Source organism: Uloborus diversus, chromosome 9 (assembly GCF_026930045.1).
Source record: "Uloborus diversus isolate 005 chromosome 9, Udiv.v.3.1, whole genome shotgun sequence".
Lineage (NCBI taxonomy): Eukaryota > Metazoa > Arthropoda > Arachnida > Araneae > Uloboridae > Uloborus > Uloborus diversus.
In genome coordinates, this window is record NC_072739.1 from 33003522 (window position 1) to 33027678 (window position 24157).

At 34.2% G+C, this 24157-nt stretch overlaps 1 protein-coding gene across 2 annotated transcripts in view; it reads left to right on the forward strand.

Moving 5' to 3' along the window:
- The window catches only part of LOC129229939 (short-chain dehydrogenase/reductase family 16C member 6-like), a 104035-nt gene extending 80804 nt beyond the window's left edge, over positions 1-23231 (forward strand). Inside the window, exons 4-5 of one of the 2 annotated variants that reach the window (XR_008581128.1) lie at positions 19807-22743; positions 22807-23231. Coding sequence is in view for 1 of the 2 variants with exons in the window: in XM_054864320.1 (XP_054720295.1) it covers positions 19807-19960 (154 nt within the window). In the remaining variant the exon portion in view is untranslated. Of the gene's footprint in view, positions 1-19806 lie in introns of both variants that reach the window. The other variant, XM_054864320.1, reaches the window with a different exon arrangement.
- The last annotated feature ends 926 nt before the right edge of the window (positions 23232-24157 follow it).

The following is a 24157-nucleotide window of genomic DNA, read 5'->3' on the forward strand; positions in this document are numbered from 1 at the left end:
GTAAAGGTACAGACAAAAAACTTCAAAAAATAATTTTAAAAACGTCTTTTATGATGCCTAAAAGTTTTTAAAAAGTTAAGCTGTCCTGTTCTTGCTCAGAAGTCTTCATTTCTGTAAAAACAAAAAACATTTTGTGCGATTTTATAAAATTCCACCATCTTACACCGCCTCGTTGCAAATAAAACATGGCTCATTATTTATAACAAATAGTTTTACAGCATGAGAAAATTTTCTAGTTAGTGTTACCCAATAAAGTTATTAGAGTAGGGTTAACAGTTTGCTAGTTTTTTTTTTGTCAGATCCCGCAATAGTTTGAGAAGTTAAAAAACAGCTCTAGAAGTGAATGTGAAGGAAACAAAATATGTGCATTTGAATTTCAAAATGAGGCAAACTAAAAAACAGCCCTATTTTGAAGTTGCTGCATCTAAAAAACTTACTACAAATCAAAGTAGGTTTTGTTTCTAATATGAGAAAAGAGACCAATTTTTAAACATTTTCTATAAATACACTTCCGTAATTTTTTAATTAAAGTTAATACATTTCAGAAGAATTTTGCAGAGCGAAAGTTTTGAATAATTTGTCTACTTATAACTGATATTTGCAATAATATTTGTTTTGTTATGTAACTGCTTTTTATTGTTATTAAAAACTTGCGTATTATTAAATTGAGCTCTGTGAGAGTAAAAGTATTTAGGTCGTTTAAGATGAGCAAAATTCAAAAGATATATTTAGAAACGTAGTCGGTTTCGTTGAATCTGGTTACCATTTATACCGACGGGAAAATTTTATTGCATAGTATAAACTTTTTTTTCTAGACTTTTTTTTTTTTTTTGCAATAAAATTCTGTGTATCTTTCATGCTGGTAGTTTAATGCGCTTGCTGTAATTTTTTTTTCAAACACTATTTCTTGTTTATACCTTTTTTAAGCGTTTTGGGAACATGACTCTCGGTTTTTTGTTTGAAGCTCAATAAATAATCCAGTGTGTAAAAAATGATTTTTCGTACTTCAGTTTAAAATTTATTTAACTGTTCAAATTAATCGAAATTAGAGAAGGGTTTTCCGTTTCTGCTCGATATTCATTTATTGCTCAGATTAGTGAAAGTAAAAATTTTAAATAACAGTTTTTCCACGAAGGTTGCTCAAAGTTACTCCTAAATGATAAAATAAACTTTTCATTAAAAGAAATACTCCTGTTTTTCTAGCAAGAACATTAAAAAATGCTAAAGAAAAACGTTTCTTTACTTTTGTGCGCCGCTTAATACAACTGCTCAAGTCATTATAAATACAATTAAAAAATTTGAATTTCATAAATTTTTTTACTTCAATTGCAAATTCTGATCGATTCTCACGTCATTCCCAATTTAAAGAAAATGATTTTTCAACTGGTTACAAAACTTAATTTTTAAAAAGCATTTTGTATTTTCATTCATAAATTTAAAACCTTATTTATACGCTATCCTTACCATCAGCTTTAGACGACTGACATCGTAATTGATGCACGTTTACAATGTCAAACGAAATATTTCAGGAAAGGTTTAATGCTCATGATGCTACTTCACTCTTGTCTTCTGCACCATCATGTCTCCTTTAAAACTGATTCATGTAACTTCAACAAAGAAGTCTTTCAAGACCTTGCGTTCTCCAACTCAGGATCTGACATAAGTCAAGGACAGAGGAACAAATCCTTGCAGCAATGCGTTAGTTTGATCTTAAAGATCGCCACATTTACTTCCAAAAAATGTCACATTTGGAAGGTAATGATACATTAGCACTGTCCATCAGCAAAAGTACCCACCCATTCTCTTGTAACCTCACCATTAAAACGGAAAATAACATGACATTAAACTAGCGTAACGGTTAATTTCTTTAAAAAAAAAGTTTGTACCAAAAAAGTAATAAAATATGAAAAATGTTTATAATTCTAAAGACTATTTCTACAAGCTTGGTTCGCACAAAAAAGGAAAAATAAAACAAGGAATGGACAACAACACTCAATAACTGCAGTCAATCTTAAATATCTTTATGTTAAGCTTAATTCTGAACCAGACAATAAAATTAAAATTTAAAATTTGATAGAAAAGTAGGCGGAATACAGTAGAAATAACTTTTACTATACCGCCTATTTGTTCTCTCAAATTTTTGCATTAAAATTTATTGGCTGCTTTAGAATTAACTTAAAATAAGATTGACGACAGTTTTTGAGTGTGGTTGTCAAGCAATCGTATTTCATTTTCTGACCTACTTTTCAATGCGAACCAAGATTAGAGAAATGTGTAGTCGAATTAGAAAATATTTTTCGTATTTTATTTCAAAGTTTCATCGTCTTGAAATTTATTTCGAGTGAAACTTTTTGAAATTTGAAACATATTTATCAGTTACCTCTCCTTATTACATGTATTTAAAAAAAAAAAAAAAAGGAGAGCTTTCGCTTTAATATTAATGTATTGCGCATAAGCTGCTCTAAATATTGTAAGTTTGTATGCTCGCATTCATGAGCAGTTTTGAACAAGTGAAGAAAAGAAGAAAAAAAAGCTTTTAACTGATGATTAATTGACTTGAATCAAAGAAAAATACGAAAGCATGTCCTATTTGAAAAGTTTAAAATGCCCAAAATCCACAAATATATGCTAGCTTAAATTCAGCAGCGAAATTAATTTATTAAATTTACTAACAAAACTAATTTAAAATTACTATTGCTCTTTTATTGTTTTGGGCAGCAAATCAAAAGCCGAAGCACATTTATTATAATATTTTTTCGGCAACAAATAAAAGGCAGAAATAAAAAACAGGCATTAAAACAAAGAAAGTGAGTTCAAAAAATATAAACGACAACGTTCAAAATGCACCAATTTTTAATCTTATGAATTAATGCTAAAATACGTATATCGATAACTTTTTCGAGCCCTACATCGCCACTATTAACGGCATGTGTTTAGTTCTGCGCAGCAAACAATTTACACTTTTCTGTTCTACATTTGCGTTTTTTTTTTCCCTCAAGCAGTTCTAATGCATAGTTTATAGTTCTAAACATGGCCCCACTAAATTTCTCTTACGCTTATAGGCCCTGACAATCGCTGAAACTCATGGCAAAAAAGAAGGTGCTAAAGGGAACCCCTTTTTTCCATCACGTTGCCATTGATTGGTGGATGCACGGGGTTCCTTTCAGCGCCTCTAGCGGTCAAAATGGGTGACATCCAATCAAAAATAAACCAACTTTGAAACTTGTCACTGATTACTGGATGCACAGAGCGGATCATAGTTGCATCGGTTTAACACAGAAGAGTCGTAAATTGTCAAGCCCCGAAAGCGTCAGAGCCATCCAGTGGGGCCATGTTCTGAATCAAAACTACAACTTCATGATTCAAGTTTTTTTCCATACTAATAAAACTCAAAAAATTAATTATTTTTTTCACGATTTTTGGGGAATAAAGATTTGATTTAAATCTTATTTTACTACGATTTCTAAATTTTATTTAATAACTCCATTAAATTACTCCAAAACCGACATTCATAAAATTTCGCAAATCGTTTAATTTGTGTGATCCATCAAAGTGAATAAGAATGAACTTCAATTTAAATACGTTGTGTCGTGATAATTTCAAAGTTATTATCTCTTTCTGCAGTAAAAGTAATTGAATTTACTGTGGTTATCTCTAATTTTTTAAGATGGAATTTAGATCGGTATGTGTCAAGCAATCAAAAATCAAGTTTTATGATAACTTGAGTTCAAAAGCCATTTGTGATAAGATTCTAATGTTTATACTGAGACTTATATTGTTATTTTTTGCCATAATAATGTGCAAAATGGCAAACTATTTATGTTTACTTTTTATTTCGCTTCAACTATTCTACAAAAAAAAAAAAAAAAGGATCAAGTCTCCCTAGTTTCCCCTAATTATTATTCTATCTTTTGAATACTCATCGCTCCCTCAAGAATTTATCGGCTCCTAAAGGAGACAAATTGCCCTTAGGGGGTGAACACCCCCCTAATACACCATTGCTCTTGGGGAGGATGGACAGTTGGACACCCTTGGAATATGTGCATATGAAAATAACTCATGGTTAACATAAAGCGTCTTTTGTTACATATTAAGCCTAGTTTACGAGTAACATTTCTATTCAAAACCAATTATTCTTTTCATTTTTCAGTTTTATTTATCTTGTTTTTATTTTAATCACATTAGAATCTCATCACAATTGGCTTTTGAACTCAAGTTATCATAAAACTTGATTATTGATTGCTTGACACATGCCGATCTAAATTCCATCTCAAAAAATTAGAGATAACCACAGTTAACGATAATTCAATCACTTTTACTGCAGAAAGAAATCTCTTTGAAATTACCACGACACAAGGTTCTTTAAATTGAAGTTAATTCTTGTTCACTTTGATGGATCACATAAATTTAAAGATTTGCGAAATTTTATGAATGTCAGTTTTGGAGTAATTTAATGGAGTTATTAAATAAAATTTAGAAATCGTAGTGAAATAAGATTCAAATCAAATCTTTATTCCCCAAAAATCGTGAAAAAAAAATTAATTTTTTGAGTTTTCCTAGAAACGGTATGGCAAAAAACTTGAATCATCAAATTGTAGTTTTGATTCAGAATAGAACTATGAATTAGAACTGCTTGAGAAAAAAAATACGCAAATGTAGAACAGAAAAGTGTAAATTGTTTGCTGCGCAGAACTAAACACATGCCGTTAATAGTGGCGATATAAGGCTCGAAAAAGTTGTCGATATACGTATTATAGCTTTAATTCAAAAGATTAAGAATTGGTGCATTTTTAATGTGGTCGTTTATGGGGGGGGGGGGGGGTTTACCTTTAGGTTGGAAATCATTGATTCAGAAAAAGCTGATCAAACATTACCTTTCCTCCACAAACTGAACAATATTTGCTTTTGTGACTTCTAACAGTTTCGAGAGGAAGCGTGCGTTTTTGTACCATAATTTTCAGAGAAAGCGTAGGTTTTTGTGCAATTTGAACGAAATTAGGCTATTAAAAACTTACTTCTTTTCCGAAAAAATATGTCTAGATTGCGTCGTCAATAAGATTTCGGTCGAGTCCTTTTCTCATTAAGCTTGCTTATAGCAAATTAACATTTCACGTGCAGAAACATGTCAAATGAATTCTGGAAACCAGTGAAACTTTAGAGCATATTGCACTGATATTCAAGAAGAAGTAACAATTTCACATATAAAAAAAACTAATTGAATTGGTAATACATTACGCAAAGGAAAAAGTTGAAACAATATTTCGCAATGGATGTAAAAAAAAAATATTTTATATGTTCTCGAATTAGCACTTCGCAAATAGAATCTTCAAAACAAGGTCAAATGAAAAACATGGATTTGCATGTAATGAGTACTTGTTTGATGTTCTTATTAGAGTCTAGAAGATTCTGTACTTAAAGATTTCAGAGTATTACGTAATAATAACGATCGTTTGAGCGTCCTTTCAGCTAGCGGCACAGGTATTTTTGAAGAAATGCAAATCGCTGTTGCCAAGGTAATTAATCATGTTATCTACCTGAAGGCTAGTATAATTTTTGCAAGACAGTTTGTCTTTTTCATTTTATACACCTTCATCTCTTTAAACTTTTTTCTGGTCGCGGGATTTTTTTGTACCGTAAGTGGTGAGATGATGTGTTTGTAACATCAACATTATATTTCTTGTGTGCTCCATAAAATTTATCAAACTAAATTGGGTAAATTTTCCAATGATTTTTGTATTCATATATATATATATATATATATATATATATATATATATATATATATATATATATATATATATATATATATATATATATATATATATATATATATATATATATATATATAATAAAAGTGAAAAATACGGAAAAGATCGTAGCAAAACTAAAAAGCCAAGTAAATATAAAATATGCAAGCCAAATACCAAATATTACACAAATTATATAAAAAATAATGATGATAAAAAGGAAAATTGCAAACAGCTATTTGCTTTTTTATCATCATCATTTTTTATATAATTTGTTTAATATTTGGTCTTTGGCTTCCCTATTATATATATATATATATATATATATATATATATATATATATATATATATATATATATATATATATATATATATATATATATATATATACAGTAGAACCTCCATTAAGGGACACCTCCGAATAAGGGCCCCCCCGTGTCCGTTTACCTTGTCGTGGTGGGGGGGCTTGGGGTGTGGTGAGTTCGGGGCGAGCTCTTGGGAGGAGTCGTGAACCCCCAGTTGCTCAAACAGAATATCGGCGGGAGGGGATTATTTTCCCTGCCTTCCCTCATCACACTTACCAAATTCGGACGAAACCCCCTAAGCCAAGGTGTGTCAACCGTGCCGATGGCTGCGTGGTACCGGGGGTAGTCGGTGCTTCAAACGGGAGTCTTCAGGGATAGCAGGCGAACCCTGTCGTACGCAGCCTTACCTCTGTGTAGGGGGGCTACACAGGGGCTAGACCTCATTTTCCCCCCTAGTTCCCAGGTTTATTTATGGATGATAATATAAATAACCCTTCTCCCCCCCTGCGGGGAGCGTCAGAACGTATTGTCGAGCACAGCTAAGTTTTTTCTTATTAAACGCAACGATCCAAACCTCAATTTAAGCAAAGTTTCCCCCTTTTTGATAAATAAAGCGCTCACTCATTTAATAGGAGAATATCAATCTGTTAAAAAACTACGCAGCGGTGAACTTCTAGTTGAAATTAAAGATACAAAACAAATTAAATCTATAATGGCAATCACACAAATTGGTTCATATCTTGTTACAACTTCAGAACATAAAACTCTTAATTTTTCACGGGGTATAATTTCCGAACCTGACCTTCTCTTTACACCCGAGGAGGAAATCTTGGAGGGAATGAAGGATCAAAACGTACATTCAGTCAAAAGGATCACCATCAAACGGAACGGCGAAATAATAAACACCAAACATGTCATTCTGACATTCAATACACCTGTCCTCCCGCAACGTGTTAAAGCCGGCTATCTCTCTTGCCCAGTTCGCCCCTATATTCCAAATCCGCTCCGGTGTTTCAAATGCCAGCGGTTTGGACATTCGAAGTTTGCGTGCCGTGGTACTGACACCTGTGCCAGGTGCGCAGAGCCCGGACACGACAGTAATACATGTAACAAGACCTACAAATGCGCAAACTGCAAAGGGAACCATCCTTCATACTCCAGATCATGCTCAAAATGGCTCACAGAAAAAGAAATTCAGATAATTAAAACAACACAAAAAATATCTTATCCAGATGCAAGAAAACTAGTTGAATCCCGCACCCCAACAACAGGTCTTTCATATGCTTCAGCCGTTAAAAAGGTACTGAAGTCTGTAAGCACACAAACAGATACCCAAACCGATGCTTTTACTAATGCCAAAACTGTAAACACAACCAAATCAAATAAACAGAATAATGGCCCCAAATCTTTTCAGAAAAGTAATCATAATCAACAACAAATACAAAAAACAAATACTGTATGTGTTACTGTTAATGAAAAGAAACCACTCACACAGAATTTGAAAAAACTTAGTGAAAAAAAGAAAAATATTCAAACGCGTGCAAAAATCGGGGTAGCCTCTAAACAGAGACCCCCAAAACTTTATAATTTTAAAAAAGAGGACTTTTTACTCTCTAGTAAGAAAGTAAAATTAACCAAGTCCCAAATTGAAAAATTCCAACAACCTCCTCCCCAGGAGGAGGACGAGGATGTAGATTTTGAAGATCTTCCGCCATCCGACGATGAAGGGTGGACGGACCATCCTCCTTCATGAGCTGCTTTTTCTTCTTCTGGCCGTTTCTCCTATCTTTTCTCTTCATGGCCCTGAGCATTCTTTCTTGGAATTGTCAGAGTTACTCGCATAATGTCACAGACATCAAAGATCTTGTCGAATATCACCAACCGGCCATATTCTGTCTGCAAGAAACTTTTCTGTCCCCTGCTGATAGACCGAGGTTGAAAGGTTTTGACATATACCGCAAGGACTGCTTGTCAGGAGACCGTCGTTGTGGAGGAGTGGCATTGCTAAACAACAATGATTATGCATCTAGCCAACTCAATATCAACACATCCCTGCAAGCAGTAGCTGCGCGCGTTCACCTTCACTCGCTGTTCACAGTTTGTTCTGTATATATCCCACCTTCTTATGACTTAAGAAGCGCGGAGTTGCAGACACTGGTTGATCAACTTCCCCCCCCCCCATTTGTCATCTTGGGGGATTTCAATGGCCATAATCCTCTCTGGGGGAGTCCAGACTCCAACAGTAGAGGTTTAACAATAGAAAATTTTATTGAAGACAATGATCTTTGCATCCTTAATAACGGTGAAAACACTTATTTTCATCTTTCTACCCAATCTTACCATGCCATCGATCTCGTAATATGCTCACCTTCTTTTCTGCCACGTTGGGATTTTCAGGTGGAGGGTGGTCTCTACTCCAGTGGCCACTTTCCGATCAGGATAACCTCTACTGGACGCTGCGGCCATCAGCAGCATCAGCAAGCTCGACTTCGTATTGATCGAGCTGATTGGGCAGCATTTACCCAGTTGGCAGAAATTAAATCAGAAGACGTAACTGATATTGATATCGATGTAGCGGTAAAGCGAGTAACCGACATTATCCTAAACGCAGCTAACGCTGCCATACCAAAAACCAATAAAGGCAGGATTAAGTTTCCTAAGCCTTGGTGGAACCTCTATTGTCAGGAGGCTCATAAGAAGCAAAAAAAGGCATGGAATACGTTTCGTCGTTATCCAACCACACAAAATCTCGTGGCACTTAAACGAGCTCGTGCTGAAGCTCGAAGGATTCGACGGAAGAGCCAGCGGGACTCGTGGCAGACCTATGTCAGCACAGTCACGACGTCCACCCCATCAAAGACCGTATGGGGTAAAATAAAAAAATTCGTTGGCAACTACAATATATCTTGTGCACCCATTCTGGAGAATAACGGTCGTATTTTATCCGATCACAAAGAGGTGGCTGACTGCATGGGGACTTATTTGGCAGAAGTCTCCAGTGCAAATAACTATTGCTCAAAATTTTTAACCATCAAATCACGCAAAGAACAAAAAGTTCTAGATTTTAATTCAAACAATTTTAATCAATACAACACAAAATTCACCCTTCAAGAACTGAATGCTGCCTTACAAAAATCAAAAAACACATCACCAGGTCCAGATGAAATTCACAATAGTATGTTAAAACATCTAAGCAGGTCCTCTTTAGAACATATTCTGCATCTTTTCAATAGAATTTATTCGGAACACAGATTCCCAAAATCCTGGTGTCAAGCAACAGTAATTCCTATCCTTAAGCCTAATAAACCATCTGAAAAACTTGAGAGCTATAGACCTATAGCTCTCACTAGCTGCCTATGTAAAATAATGGAACGGATGGTCAACTCCAGGCTAATATACATTTTGGAGTCGCATCATCTGCTATCTCCATATCAAAGTGGATTCAGGCGTGGTAGATGCACAATAGACAACCTATTGCTTCTCGAAACATCAATAAGAGAAGCATTTCTCAAACGAAAACATCTCGTGAGCGTATTTTTCGACATTGAAAAAGCATATGACCGTACCTGGAGTTATGGGATCCTCAAAACCCTGCACGAGTATGGGTTACGAGATAATCTACCCATCTTTCTCTCTAATTTTCTAAGAGACCGAATTTTTCGCGTACGTGTCAAGTCTGTTCTTTCAGATGCATTTATTCAAGAAGAAGGGGAGATCGAGAAGAAGGAGTTCCCCAGGGAAGCGTACTAAGCGTAACTCTTTTTGTAATTGCAATCAACAGCTTAATCGAACAACTGCCTCCCGCTGTCAAAGGTACCATGTTCGTTAATGACTTTCAAATATCTTTCTCTTCATCGAGCATGAGTATCATTGAAAGACAACTTCAAATGGCTATTAATAAAGTAACACAATGGGCGGAGGAAAATGGCTTTACTTTCTCTGTTCAAAAAACTTTCTGTATCCACTTCTGCCGTAAAAGAGGTCTTCATCCTGATCCAACACTTCTCCTTAACAATCAACCAATAGCTGTAAAAGATCAAGGAAAATTCCTCGGTCTTACACTTGATAACAAACTCAAATTTATGCCGCATATACAAGAGTTAAAAAAGAAATGTTTACTAAAATTAAATGTCCTTAAAGTCTTCTCGAACACTTCCTGGGGTGCTGATACAGAGTCTCTCTTAAGAATCTACAGGGCTCTAATACGCTCAAAACTTGATTATGGATGCCAAATTTATGGCTCCACGGCAAAAAGCTATCTGAAAGTTCTAGATCCAATCCACAATCAGGCACTGCGCATCTGCACAGGAGCTTTCCGAACTTCGCCTATTAACAGTCTTCATATTCTTGCTCATGAACAATCTTTAAACAATAGACGCCTCAAACTTTCATTGAACTTCTACTTCAAAATAAAACCTTATACTGATCACCCTTTACACCTTCATATTTTTAATCCATCTAATGTTATCTTATTTCTTCATCGTCCTTCTGCAACCCCAACATTCGGGATCCGAATGCGCCGGGTGCTTTCAGATTTGCAACTGTCAGATTTTACTACTCTCAATACAATAAAACTGATTGAACCATGGTGTGAAGTAGTTCCTTCTACCATCAATGACCTCGCTAAATTCTCTAAAGAGACTACCTCCAATACAGCCTACCAACAAATATTTTATGATACAAAATGCAAATATTCTGATTATCATGACATTTTCACTGACGGATCAAAAGCAAACGATCACGTCGGCTTTGCTGCAATAATAAATGGTCAAGTTACCGCTGAACAATCACACCCATCTTGCTCTGTTTTTACAGCAGAAATAAAAGCCATATTGAAATCTCTACAGTCAATAACCCAATCCGCTCACAAAAAGTGGGTGATATACACTGACTCAAAGAGTTCAGTGGAAGCAATCACCCACTGCAACAATAACAGCCATCCCATAGTCATTCAGTCTTATCATTTATACAAAAGTCTTACACAAAATAATTTTCATGTACTCTTTTGCTGGATCCCTGGTCACGTAGGCATTGCCGGCAATGAAGCCGCTGATTCAGCTGCCAAAGACGCAAATATCCTAGTTGATGACAGTGTTCCTTTAGTTGACATTAAAAACGCAATATCTGAATGTCTTAACACGCATTGGCAACGGACCTGGAATCTCGAAACACAAAACAAATTACATTCGATCCAGCCATCGACTAAAGGTTTCAAATCATTACAACTTACCAGGAGAGAACAAGTTTCGTTAACTCGTCTTCGCATCGGCCATACCAGGTTCACCCATAAATACCTCTTATGCCGTGAACCAGCTCCGATTTGTATTAGATGTAAAGTCAACCAGACAGTGTTGCATATCTTATGCAACTGCCCAAATTTTAACCAAATACGTTTTAAGTATTTTAATAATTTTAATCCATCTCTGAAAGAGTTGCTGGGGGACCCACCCCATCCCAATATATACTCCTTCCTCCGGGAGATTGGCTTCTCCTTTTTAATTTAGTGGTTGTGTCGTCAAAATGTAATTTTATCTGTTTTTCTTGTTACTGAAGGTTCTTTGACAACCTATTGTTTCAAACCCTTTCATAAATTTTTTAATGTTTACAGGTTTTTTATTACTTGTTTTAAACTACTGTTGTTTATACCTTTCTCTCCAAAACATTTTTACTTTTATCGTACCCTGATTTTTTATTTATGTACAAATTTTAAACTAAAAAATCGTTTGGCGCAGTATAGCCCTCAAGGGCTCTTGCGCCATTAAAAATAAGTAAACCAACCAACCAACCGAATAAGGGACACCTCTATTTAAGGGACATTTTTTCTGGTCCCAGTCCCTTTGAATAGGGACTTTCATGTATTTACCTCTAATTAAGGGACACTCTGTTTAAGGCACAGTCACAAAACAGAAACAAAAAAAAAAAAAAAATACAAGAAATAATGTATACGCACATAAGAAATAGTGAATTTACTGGAATTCAAGTTTCACTTTCCCTCTAAAATTATAATTTGAGTCAAGCTTGACTTAAACATAGGTATGTGAAGAAAATAAGTAATGTATTGTAAAAAAAACCTTGCTGAAATTAACATGCATTTTTTGCCCGCTCAACAACTTATTTAAGTAGGTTTAGGGCCGACGGAAAGTGCACAACAACTAATTAGTTTTGGATTTAAAACTTAAAATTTCAACATTAATTTTAATTCACATAGTATTACATTGTAATTTACATAACATGAATCAAATGTATGTAATGAATTACTTCAAAATTATTTCTGTATGCTACATAACTTTGCCATTACAAAATTTTTGATTAAATTTTAATTAATAAAATAATATAAACTTAGAAATTTGAAAAATTATTAATTTTATTTAGCATATAACAAACATTTTCAGTATTTAATCATAAGTGTTAATAGTTAATGTTGAGTGTGATATTATACTACTAAGTACACGGCATGCATCAATTTATCCACCTCCAAATAAGGGACACCTCTACTTAAGGGACAAAACATCTGGTCCCCTTAGTGTCCCTTATTGAGAGGTTCTACTGTATATATATATATATATATATATATATATATATATATATATATATATATATATATATATATATATATATATATATATATATATATATATATATATATATAACAGTGGTGCCCAACTAACATGTAAATACCTTTGAAGTTACACACGAGTGCCAAAATTTGCTGACTGCCACAACACCGGCAGCTTTGTAATCTTTGAGAACACTTTTGCGACTGAAAGTTAACCTTAGAAAAAGTTTAACAAGATAATAAAGTTGAATAAATTAACATGAACACAAAAACATTGGAATAATATTTGGAATTCTTTAACTCTAGTTCCAACACCGATCTTTTTCTGTCAGAGGGACACAACCCATATCAAAATCATTCTCGCAGGCCAAAACACATTTGAATTTTCAAAATATTTCATTTTTTCCTTATATCATGTTCAAGAATGAAAAAATAAAGAAAATTACAGACCAATGATTGTTGTTACGTGATTACTTTGATGTTTATTTTACTAAATGAATCAAATCACCAAAAAATCTGAAGTCAAGACAGTATTCATTTCCATGAAATTGTGTTCCACGGGTCTCCTACCTTTTAGCTTTTTGTGAGGATCAAAATATTTGTTTTTGTTTTCCCAAAGTTAGAAAATTCTAAAAACAAGTAAAAACCACAGCAATATTATTTTTTTGAGCAATCACGAATTGCTTATTGCTCTCATTTGACAGAAGTTGATGATCCTTTGCATTATAAGCAGAGAAAAATGAAATCAAACTCCTCTGGGCCAAGGGCCTCCGCGAGCATGTCTTTCCTCTTGGCAAACGAGTAGGTTCCTGTCGCAATTCGTGATAGCAAAAAACGTATTTTGAATTCAAGATGTCAAAATTCAAATGAATGTCAGGAGCTGGATTCTTTTTTTTTTATTTCCATTTTCTTACAACTTTATTTGCCTTCAAGGAAGAATTCGCAAACATATGCAACTGCATGTATTCCGGGCTCTATTAACTTCAAAATCAGCATTCGGAAAACCGCCATCTCCCTACTGAACGTGATCAGTTATCAGTTTCTTTGATTATGACGTCACAAATATTCCATTGCCAAGAGCTGTTGTGTCTCCGTTGGAGGTTGGTTGATTGATTGGTTTATTTGATGTTTATGGCGCAAGAGCCCTTGAGTAGTCGAGGAGCAAACGGTCAAATTTTAGCTCCCGTGCGATTTTTGTGATACAATTATAGCAGTTAGTTTTTCTGAAAGGTATTTGCATGAGGAAAACGAATTCAGATGTTGCCACCCCCCAAAATGGTGCAGGGGGCTGGGGGGCAGCTATAACTGCCGTGGGGGGCAAGTGATTTCCCGTTCAATTTTTGTGATACAATTGTGTGACTTAGCTTTTCTGAAAGGTATTGGTACGAGAAAACCAAATTTCGATAATGCCAACCCCGAAAATGGTTCAGGGGGGCAGGGGGGCGGCTATAACTACATTTGGGGGGGCAAGCTGTTTCCCGTTCAATTTTTGTGATACAATTATGGGAGTTAGTTTTTCTGAAAGGTATTGACACGAGGAAACCGAATTTGGATGATGCTACCCCCGTAAATGCTGCAGGGGGGCGGAGGGGGGAAGGGATTATAACTGCATTTGGGGGGCAAGCTGTTTCCCGTTCAAATTTTATGATATAATTATGCGAGTTAGTTCTCCTGAAACGTATTGGCACGAGGAAACCGAATTTAGATGCTGCTAACTCCGAAATTGGTGCTGGGGGGCAGGGGGGGGGCGGTTATAACTGCGTTGGGGGCATGTAATTTTTCGTTTAATTTTTGTGATACAATTATGGGAGTTAGTTTTTCTGAAAGGTATTGTCACGAGGAAAACAAATTTGGATGTTGTCAACCCCGAAAATGGGGCAGGGGGGCGGGGGCGGTTATAAATGTGCAGGGGGCAAGAGGTATTCTGTTCAATTTTTGTGATGCAATCATGGGAGCTGGTTCTGCTGAAAGGTATTGGCACGAGGAAAACGAATTTGGATGTTGCTATCCCCTAAAATGCTGATGGGGGCAGGGGGGGGGGGTATGACTGCAAACATAACACACTTATATATTCAAAATTTCTCGGTTTACAACAAGTTTTCAAAGTTTCATATGCTTAAATCCACTAATAACAACATTAAATGCAAAAAACTCCGAATTAAATTGCTGACACGTGTTTCGAAGCTATTAAGAGCTCCTTTTTCATTGTAAAAGATGTGAGTTTATGAATGAAAATTCATCCGACTAAAGACGATCTTTCCATTGATAATGGGTTCCTGGTAACAAAGTTTATCATTTCAGCAAAAAATATTAGGAGGAAGGGGGGGTCCCCCCCCCTTGTTGATTAAAAAAATGCAAAATTGTATTTGTGTACTTTATTATTCTTTGTATATATTTCCTCTTCCGAAATAAATTTGTACCCTTTACCCAGGCCTATCATTTGGGGGGGGGCAGTGTTAAGCCCCCCCCCAAATGACGGCTTTGACGGCCCCAGCTCTGAAAGAATAATGTTTTTTCGTTTGAGTTTTTCTCCTTTTTTTTAAAGTAAATTTTAACTAAGTGGTGGGAGCGCTTGGATGAAATTTCCAACACCATGGTGGTCGTACATTAAAGAAACAAACATATGTCGAAGGAGGTCTTTTTTCTCCTTTCTCCTTTGCACTCATAGAAGCGGAGGACAAAGGCATTGTTACGAGAGCTTAACATGAGTTCCTTGCCGCCGCCTTTAATTTTGCTTATCTCTTCCTTCCCTTTGTATTGCGGCCTAGTGTATCTTCAATTCTTGGTTGGCGGTCAGTTTTTCCAAAAGTAACAATGTCAAAATCTGATCCAGTTCTCACGGAATCGGCATGTCCAGTTTTACAACCTATATGTCTCTAGTTATTCTACAAAGCAACTTGATGGGTCTCATTTTCCTAATCAGATCGTGATAGTATTGGTTTTTTACAATATCTCTTTTCTCTATGAAGCACACCGTATCTTTTTATTCTTCTGAAAGAAAATTCTCACGAACAAGTTTCAGAGAGGGAAGAGCAGATCTCTTTAAATGGTCAAAACAGAAATTTATTGCTGTCACCAGTATTATCTATTTTATTGGACACTTTAATTGGCCACTTTTTCTCTGGAGTCACATGAAATGGAAATTCGTCAACAAGGGAACGTTGTACCATTTATTTTTAAGAAAGAGAGGAGAAGGGATTCTTATTTTAGTCTAGCTCATTTAAAATAAAAATATTGTATGCAGAAGTTTGACGCACGTCGTTTATTAGTTTAGTAAGCAATTAGTCACTTTCAGATGGATCTCACAGAACCAAATACAAAGCTAAAAATAGGAATTAATTATACATTATGTATTATATGTCAAGAGAAATCCACCGAAGGACTAATCATTAACCCTACCACACATGAAAAGGTTTTAAAGAGTGTGCTAGAAAATGCTAAATATGAAAACGTCAAGTATGTTTCATCTAATATCCGTTTGCGTGGAATGACTGCAAAAATACTGGCTGACAACAAGGCATCATGGCATCGAAGTTGTTACCAAGATGTCACTCATAAGGGACATTTTGAACGCATAAAAAAGCGATATGAAAGTCAAGCTCAGCATACATCACCTGTTACAAATAGTAGCACATCGAGACTGACACGTTCACATTGCATTCCATTCAATAAAGAGAAATATACTGCGCCAAACGATTTTTTTTATCATATACTATTTATTTTTCATTTAAGAATTAAGTCAAGAAAAAAGAAAAGTACACATATTTTGAAGTACATTCATTCCATTTCAGATCAGGCAGGGTCTGTCACATGACCATCACCGATTTTTTTGAAAAAAATACAGTAGTTACAACTAAGAGACATATGAAATATCCCAAAAGGAGTTTGCAAGAAAAAAATTTTTTCTTCAGTTACAGCCTATTAAAATTCTGAACAAAATCCGCCATTTTGGAAAAAACCGGCAAAACACTCCATTTGAAATGGACACTATTTCAAAAATATTTAATCTACTTGAATTATTCTTTTTTCTAAAAATAAATAAGGACCCATGCATCCTCTAGACATCGTTTTTTAAAGTTTAGTTAGGTTTTTTGATAAAGAAAAATTCATTTTTGCGGCGAAAAAATTGCATTTTTACCGATTTTATGATTTTTTTTTCTCCACGAAAAAAAGTTTTTTTACTAAACAGAGATAGCAGTCTAAATCCCTTATATGATAGTTTCATAACATGTTTTATTATAATCCCTGAATGCATACAGCCTCGGAAAAAAAATTTGAAATTTTGAAAAATTTCAAAAATTAGCGATTTTTGAAGTGATTTTACTCAAAAAACCCATTTTTTAAAAATCTAAAAATTGGCTCATTTAAACCCCCATATAATGTTTAACAAGTGGATAGACACCGCATCCCGTATTTTTTCCCATAAAATGTTTTATGATTTTTTGAAAGTGACCTTATCGCCCATGGCATGCATGTCAAACAAAAATTTCTAATAATTTCAGTCACTGAAAATCTCAATGTATTAATACCTAATGGCTACAATAATGGTGCACTTTATCAGCAACAAATAAAACTTTACTGACTTTTAATAATATAGCTGTATCAAACCGCTTCTGATGACCCAGTCAATTCGTCTTTTGTACTTCGTCATATAAATATATTTTTCTGCTGATCAGCGTCTAATTGTTATAGGAGCTGAGGTTCCATACTTCCTTATTTGTTTCACTCAAATTTTTGTATTTTTGACCGAATTCAGGCCACTTAAGCATTAAAATAATTTCTGAAGACTATAGGGATCCTGCACTTTTTTTGTTAGAAATTGGATCCCTGGCTATAATAGCTACCTTTGGTGATCTGTTTGGTTACCTCAACTTACAACCATGTTAAACTGATTACTTCTCTCATAAAACAGATGTGCTTTTTAAATTCTTAAACAAGTGAGTTTTGTGGTTTGAATTTAATATACATATTCTTACGTATAAAGGTAATCATACGAGGTAGGTCCAAAAATTATGCGACAACATTCGCCAATGACAACCAAAGCACGAAATGAAAAGTAATCGTTTTAAATGCATTGTATTGTTCTTCCCTTTGATGGATTCCCCTGTCGAGTAATTGAGTTGAAGAGAAAGAGAACTGAAAGAAAAAATATGATTCGTTGCTGCATATGAAAGTAACGGTGAATGCATAACTTTGGAGACAAAATAAACTAATATTTATATAAAAAAAGGGAAAGATTTTAACTGTTACTAATAAAGTACATCATTATCGTAGCTATTAGTCATTAATATAATCACCAAAGGCTCTTCTATCTAGAGGCTACACACAGAATTTTACAAAAAGACGAATTGACTGGGTCATCAAAAGCGGTTTAGTACTCATATATTTTTAAAAGTCAATAAGATTTTAGTTGTTCCTGATAAAGTGCACCGTTATTGTAGCTATTAGGCATTAATATAATCAGAATTTCAGTTACTGAAATTATTAGACATTTTTATTTTACATGCATGCAATGTGCGATAAGGTCACGTTCAAAAAATCATAAAACATTTTATGGGAAAAAATACGGGATGCGGTGTCTATCCACTTGTTAAGCATTATATGGGGTTCAAATGAGCCAATTTTTAGATTTTTAAAAAATCGTTTTTTTGAGTAAAATCACTTCAAAAATCGCTAATTTTTGAAAAGTTTCAAAATTTGAAATTTTATTTCCGAGGCTGTATTCATCCAAGGATTATAATAAAATATGTTATGAAACTATCATATAAGGGCTTTAGACTGCCATCTCCGTTTAGTAAAAAAAAACTTTTTTCATGGAGAAAAAAAATCATAAAATCGGTAAAAATGCAGTTTTTTCGCGGCAAAAATGAATTTTTTCCTTTATCAAAAAACCTAACTAAACTTTCAAAAACGATGTCTAGAGGATATATGGGTCCTTACTTATTTTTAGAAAAAAGAATTATTCAAATAGGTTAAATACTTTTGAAGTAGTGTCCATTTCGAATGGAGTGTTTTGCCGGTTTTTTCCAAAATGGCGGATTTTGTGCAGAATTTTAATAGGCTGTAACTGAAGAAAAAAAATTTTTCTTGCAAAATCCTTTTGGGATATTTCATATGTCTCTTAGTTGTAACTACTGTATTTTTTTCAAAAAAATCGGTGATGGTCATATGACACTTTTCTGCCTGCCTGATCTGCTAGTCACTGCCTGCCTGATTTGAAATGGAATGCCTCAGTAAAAGGCCTAAAACTTCCAGTATTAGCATTAAAAAAAAACAGCCGTTAAAAACATGTAAACGTTAAAAACATTTAAACAAATTTTAGAATAAGAAAAAATGGATGAAACAATATCTTGAAAATAAAGAAAGGACGAAATCACACAATGACGAGACAAACACTAAATTAAAAAGGAGAAACCAATCTCCTGGAGGAAGAAGTATAAGTTGCGATGGGGTGGTTCTCATTTTGTTTCTCGCTTGCTACTTATCAAAGTTAAATGCATAAGTAGGAATATGAGATTCTGAAATTACTTTCCAATGTGATACCTTGTTAAGGGATATGTGCTGAAACAGAAACACTGGAAAGGATACGAATTAGCATACTCGCATACCAATACTCATTGCGTCTGTTACATTTGTTATTAAATAAACTACAGTTGAATCTCGATAACTCGAATATTCCTTTATCTCGAAGTTTTTATAGGGTCCCAAACTCTTGAGACTGTTGTGGAAACTTCCCATAACTCGAACATCTTAGCCGGTCCCTTTAAACTTCAAGTTATCGGGAGTTGACTGCACTCCCCCCCCCTTGTGTAAACTTCTGCAACTAATTTATTTTCAAAAGTTGGTGCCTCTGTTCATGATTAAGGTGAAAATCTAGGGAAAAAAATGAGAAATTCAAAAGGGGAATTCTAATGAGTACGACTAAACCCCAAAGATCCAGCGAACTATCTTAATGACTGAGCGGGAGAACCTAAGGATTAAGGAAGGAATTCTAAGGACTAAACAAACTTTAGGAACAATTTTAAGGAATAAAAGAGAAATCTTTGGGAATAAGGAGTCTGTTATAATGACAATGAAGGAAAAACCATCACCGCTGCGAGAAGCAGATTTGAAGTTTCATATCACACAATTGATAAGTTTTAAATTTCTTTCTTATGAATAACACACAAAACTAATTACCTTTTTTTCTTCTTTCAGGACTCTACCCCCTATTGTCATACGAGAAGCCCTAAAAAGTATGAACATATCTACTTCCATGAGAGCCTTTTGTGGACGAATTGAAGAGAAACTACGGTTTAGGCAAATTGACGACCACATCAACAATAACAGCATAAAAATCAAAGGACTATGATCGGAAACGAAATGTAATCGCTCTACAAACCTCAGTGATTTTCGTTTCTGTTACTTTTTCCATACTATGGATCTGGTGGTGTAAAATAATCAACTCAGTTGGATTTAAGGACTGATGGCATTGTAAAAAGTCGTTTCATTGTCTTCATCAGCATTGACTTTGGTAATCATGTAAAAAATTTACCAATCTGGGGTTTTTTTTTCTTGTTAAGTGGCTTAAAATGGCGCTTTGCCGGTTTGGTGAATATATTAGCAGAGTCAGAGAAAAAATTCTGTAACCCACAAAAATTGCACAAAGAACTAAAAAAAAAAAAAAGTTAACATGTGTTCCGATGTTAGAAAAAAAAAAAACAATCGTGGGACTGGCCGACAAAAGCTTTAAAGCTTATAATGTTGAAGTTGGTAATACTAAATTCATAAATTTAACTGTATGAACTGAGACTACTTAATTCGATTAGTGTTTTCAACAAACCGTCAACATTAAAGCCTACATCTTTATTATTATTACTAATAATAAAGCAGAAAGTCTCTCTGTCCGGAGGATGTCTGTAGGATGTCTGTAGGATGTCCGTAGGATGTCTGTGACGCGCATAGCGCTTAAACCGTTCGGCCGATTTTCATGAAATTTGGCACAAAGTTAGTATGTAGCATGGGGGTGTGCACCTCGAAGCGATTTTTCGAAAATTCGATGTGGTTCTTTTTTTATTCCAATTTTAAGAAAAAAAGCTAACATAAATTACGAAATCATCATAACGTGGAACCGTAACATGGGCACAAGCCAATTGGCGAGATACGAAATTATCATAACGTGGAACCGTAATGTCGGTACAAGCCAACTGGCGAGAAAATTCACTATACATTATTTGTAAATATACAGGCGAACCAAAAGACCTTTTGATTTTTCTATTACGGGCGAAGCCGTGCGGGTGCCATAGTGTTCTATAAAAGTATAGCTTTTATCGACCAGTTCCGCGAATGTTCCCTCACTCCTTTAAAATATAATAATAATTATAAATAAAAATCATGTCACTCTCTTGGGTGGGTTTCACCACTAACCTTTCATTTAAAAACCGAAAGAGTAGCAGATTTCGCCACAGACGCCTCGCTTTAGATGGATTGTTGAACGATTTAATTTCAACAAAGCTCTGCGCATGCGTTTCGATGGTAACAAGAGAACCTTTTTTTTACGTCGTTTTTCTCAGTTCAGACAACTTTTCATAAGAAGCATAGTTTAAACAAATCCATGCGATGCCGATACAATGAAGATGCAACCCATAAGTTGATTATCAAAGTCGGTGTTACATTTGCTGGAATCAGTTTGTCCGTATCGTTTTTAAAATCTTTAAGTATAGGAGAAAAACTAAAATGTGTCCGATCAAAGAAGGTGACCTTTATCATATGTTTGTGTATTTTTCTTTGTAGCATTTTCTCTATTCATATGTACGTTATGAAAAAATCAGTATCTTTTTCACAAAATAAAGTGAAAACTGATTTGTGATTTTCTATGTTGTTATTCTTCTACATTGCCTTGAATAACTAATCGTAACTACATTCTGCTTTATTTTCTGTAATATTTTTTAAATTACTGTACATCCGGTTCAATTCTTATAGAAATAAATTCTTACTTTTTCAACGTTACATGATCGTTCTAAAATGTGCTATATCTATGTATTTCATAATGGAAGAACTACGCTCACTGGCCAATGAATTAGAAACCTTTGAGATTTACATTTGAATGCGTGCACTGTGCAAGGTACTGGAGGGAATATGATGATATGGAGCATGTTCTGCTCGCATCAAAATTCCCAGCGTTAAAAATCCGAAACAGCAAAAATCCAAACCCTTCTTTCAATCCTCTCTCTGCCAAAATCAGTGATATTTTAAAATAAGACTAAGTCCGTTTTTCCAAACAAGGAAATTAGGATGAAGTCAGTGTCTTTTCTAGAAGTTCATTTAATTTCCTTTGTTACACAATAGTTCCACCCAGAGTACATACAATACTGTAAATATTTTTCATTTTCCCTTTATGTTCAGTAAACAATAAGATTTGCCAAAAAAAAAAGTAATTAAAAAATGTAGCATCATATACTGTATTGTATTTTATGTTCATACACATTGTATAGCCACTTCATTTCATCAAACGGCATACCCTTTTCCCAATGGGTATTTTTTGCTCAAAATTAGGAATTCTTTGAAAAATCGAATGTGCAAGTAACAAAAACTGTTACTTGCGCAACAAAAATGTTCAAAAAAGATTTATATCATTAAAAAAAGTCACCGGTATAAAAACAACACTGATAAAAAAAAATGTCAACCAAATTCACTCATTTTGTTGAAATTTTTATCAACTACTTAAAAATAAGTAACATGTGACTTTAATAAGTTACGATACTCAGTAACTTTTGTTTCAACAGTTACATTTTTACTTGAGTAACGGGTATTTAATAAGTAGCACTTCTGAAAAACAACTTGTGACACTAATTTATCGGTAACATTTCAAAATCTGACTGTTATACTTTATAAAAATTCATTTAATAAAGTCAGCTATGCATAATTTTAGGAGAAAATATTACATAATGTAATGGTGATATAAAATGTTGCACTTAACTGAAAATATAATGTAATAAAGTTATAAAATGCAGTATTTAGGTGAAAGTATTACATAGTGCAATAATGTTATGTAATGTAATATTTAAATAAAAAGGATATAATATAATAAAGTCATGAAATTTAGTATTCAGGTGAAAAATTGTGTATATTAATGGTATTAAATGCTATATTAGGGTGAAAATGCTTAATATAGTTTTATTCGCAATAATATTTTATTGCGAATAAAACTATATTAAGCATTATTATATCGAATTATTATATTATATCGATCAATAATATTTTATTCGCATTTTTGATAATTAAAACAGAACCTATGCATTTTTCTTGTCTCACTTTCTTTGGTAAATAATTGCTGCAAGGTACTTCATCCAATAGTATTTATTGTAATTCTTGTTGATTTTTTGTGTCTCCTGTTTTATAAATTATCTGTAAAATTATTTCTATATATTTTCGTTTTTTTATGTGAATATAACATAGTTTACTTATTATTACTCGCTGTATAACACTTGTTTTCCCGTAATGTATTGTTTCTCGCTTAGAAATTAGTTTATTTTAAGCATGATCTCAGAACGTTTTTGAGTATTTTGGAAAACACATTACTAACCCTACATTTTGTCCTATTATTTTGTATTGTTATATGCGTGTCAAATAAACATAGTATATTTTGCCACGTTTTCTTTTTACGAATGAACGTCATACAAACACTATTATTAAATTAGAAATTAAAAGAAAAAAACTACCACTAGGGCTTCACTTCATAACAAGATAAATTTCGCAGACCAGAACACATAAAATTTTTAAATGTTCGAGTTTTTAGCTGACATCGAAAACACGGAAGAGGAACAATAATCTCTTCCAAGTTCTGATGGTCACAAAAGCGAAATCAAGAGTGAAAATTGAAAATCGTTTTAAAAGCTAATTCACAATTCGGATAAACAACAGGGGGAGCTGCAGCCAATGAAAAAGATAAAACAAACCATTGCCCCACTAAATTTCGCTTACGCTTATAGGCCGTGACAATCGCTGAAAATCATCTCAACAAAGAGGGCGCTACAGGGAACCCGTGTTTTCCATTACGCTGCCATTGATTGGTGGATGCAGGGTTCCGTTCAGCGCCTCTTACGGTCAAAACGGGTGACGTTCAATAAAAAATAAACCAACTTTGAAACTTGTCACTGATTACTGGATGCACAGAGCGGATCATAGTTGCATCGGTTCAACACAGAAAAGTCATTAATTGTCAAGGCCCGAAAGCGTCAGCGCCATCTAAAAGGGACCAGGAACAAACATACACCGTAACGTATGCATTGCTTTTAAGCTTAGTGAATGGCAGTAATTTTTATTCGTATGCATAAGGTTTTTGTTTGTTTTTTTTTTAAATGATTTTTTTTTAAAGTCTTGCGGGTATTCCAAGTTCTGACCCACGTAGAAAGAAATGAAAAACCAAGAAGTATTACTTAAGTTAGACATTAATGCAAATCACAGAGTGAGTTGTTCTGTAGTAGCCATTTCCATGATGTCAAATTTGTATTCATAAATTTTTGATTTACTTCGAACGACATTTTTATTTAGTACTGATGTTTTTCTG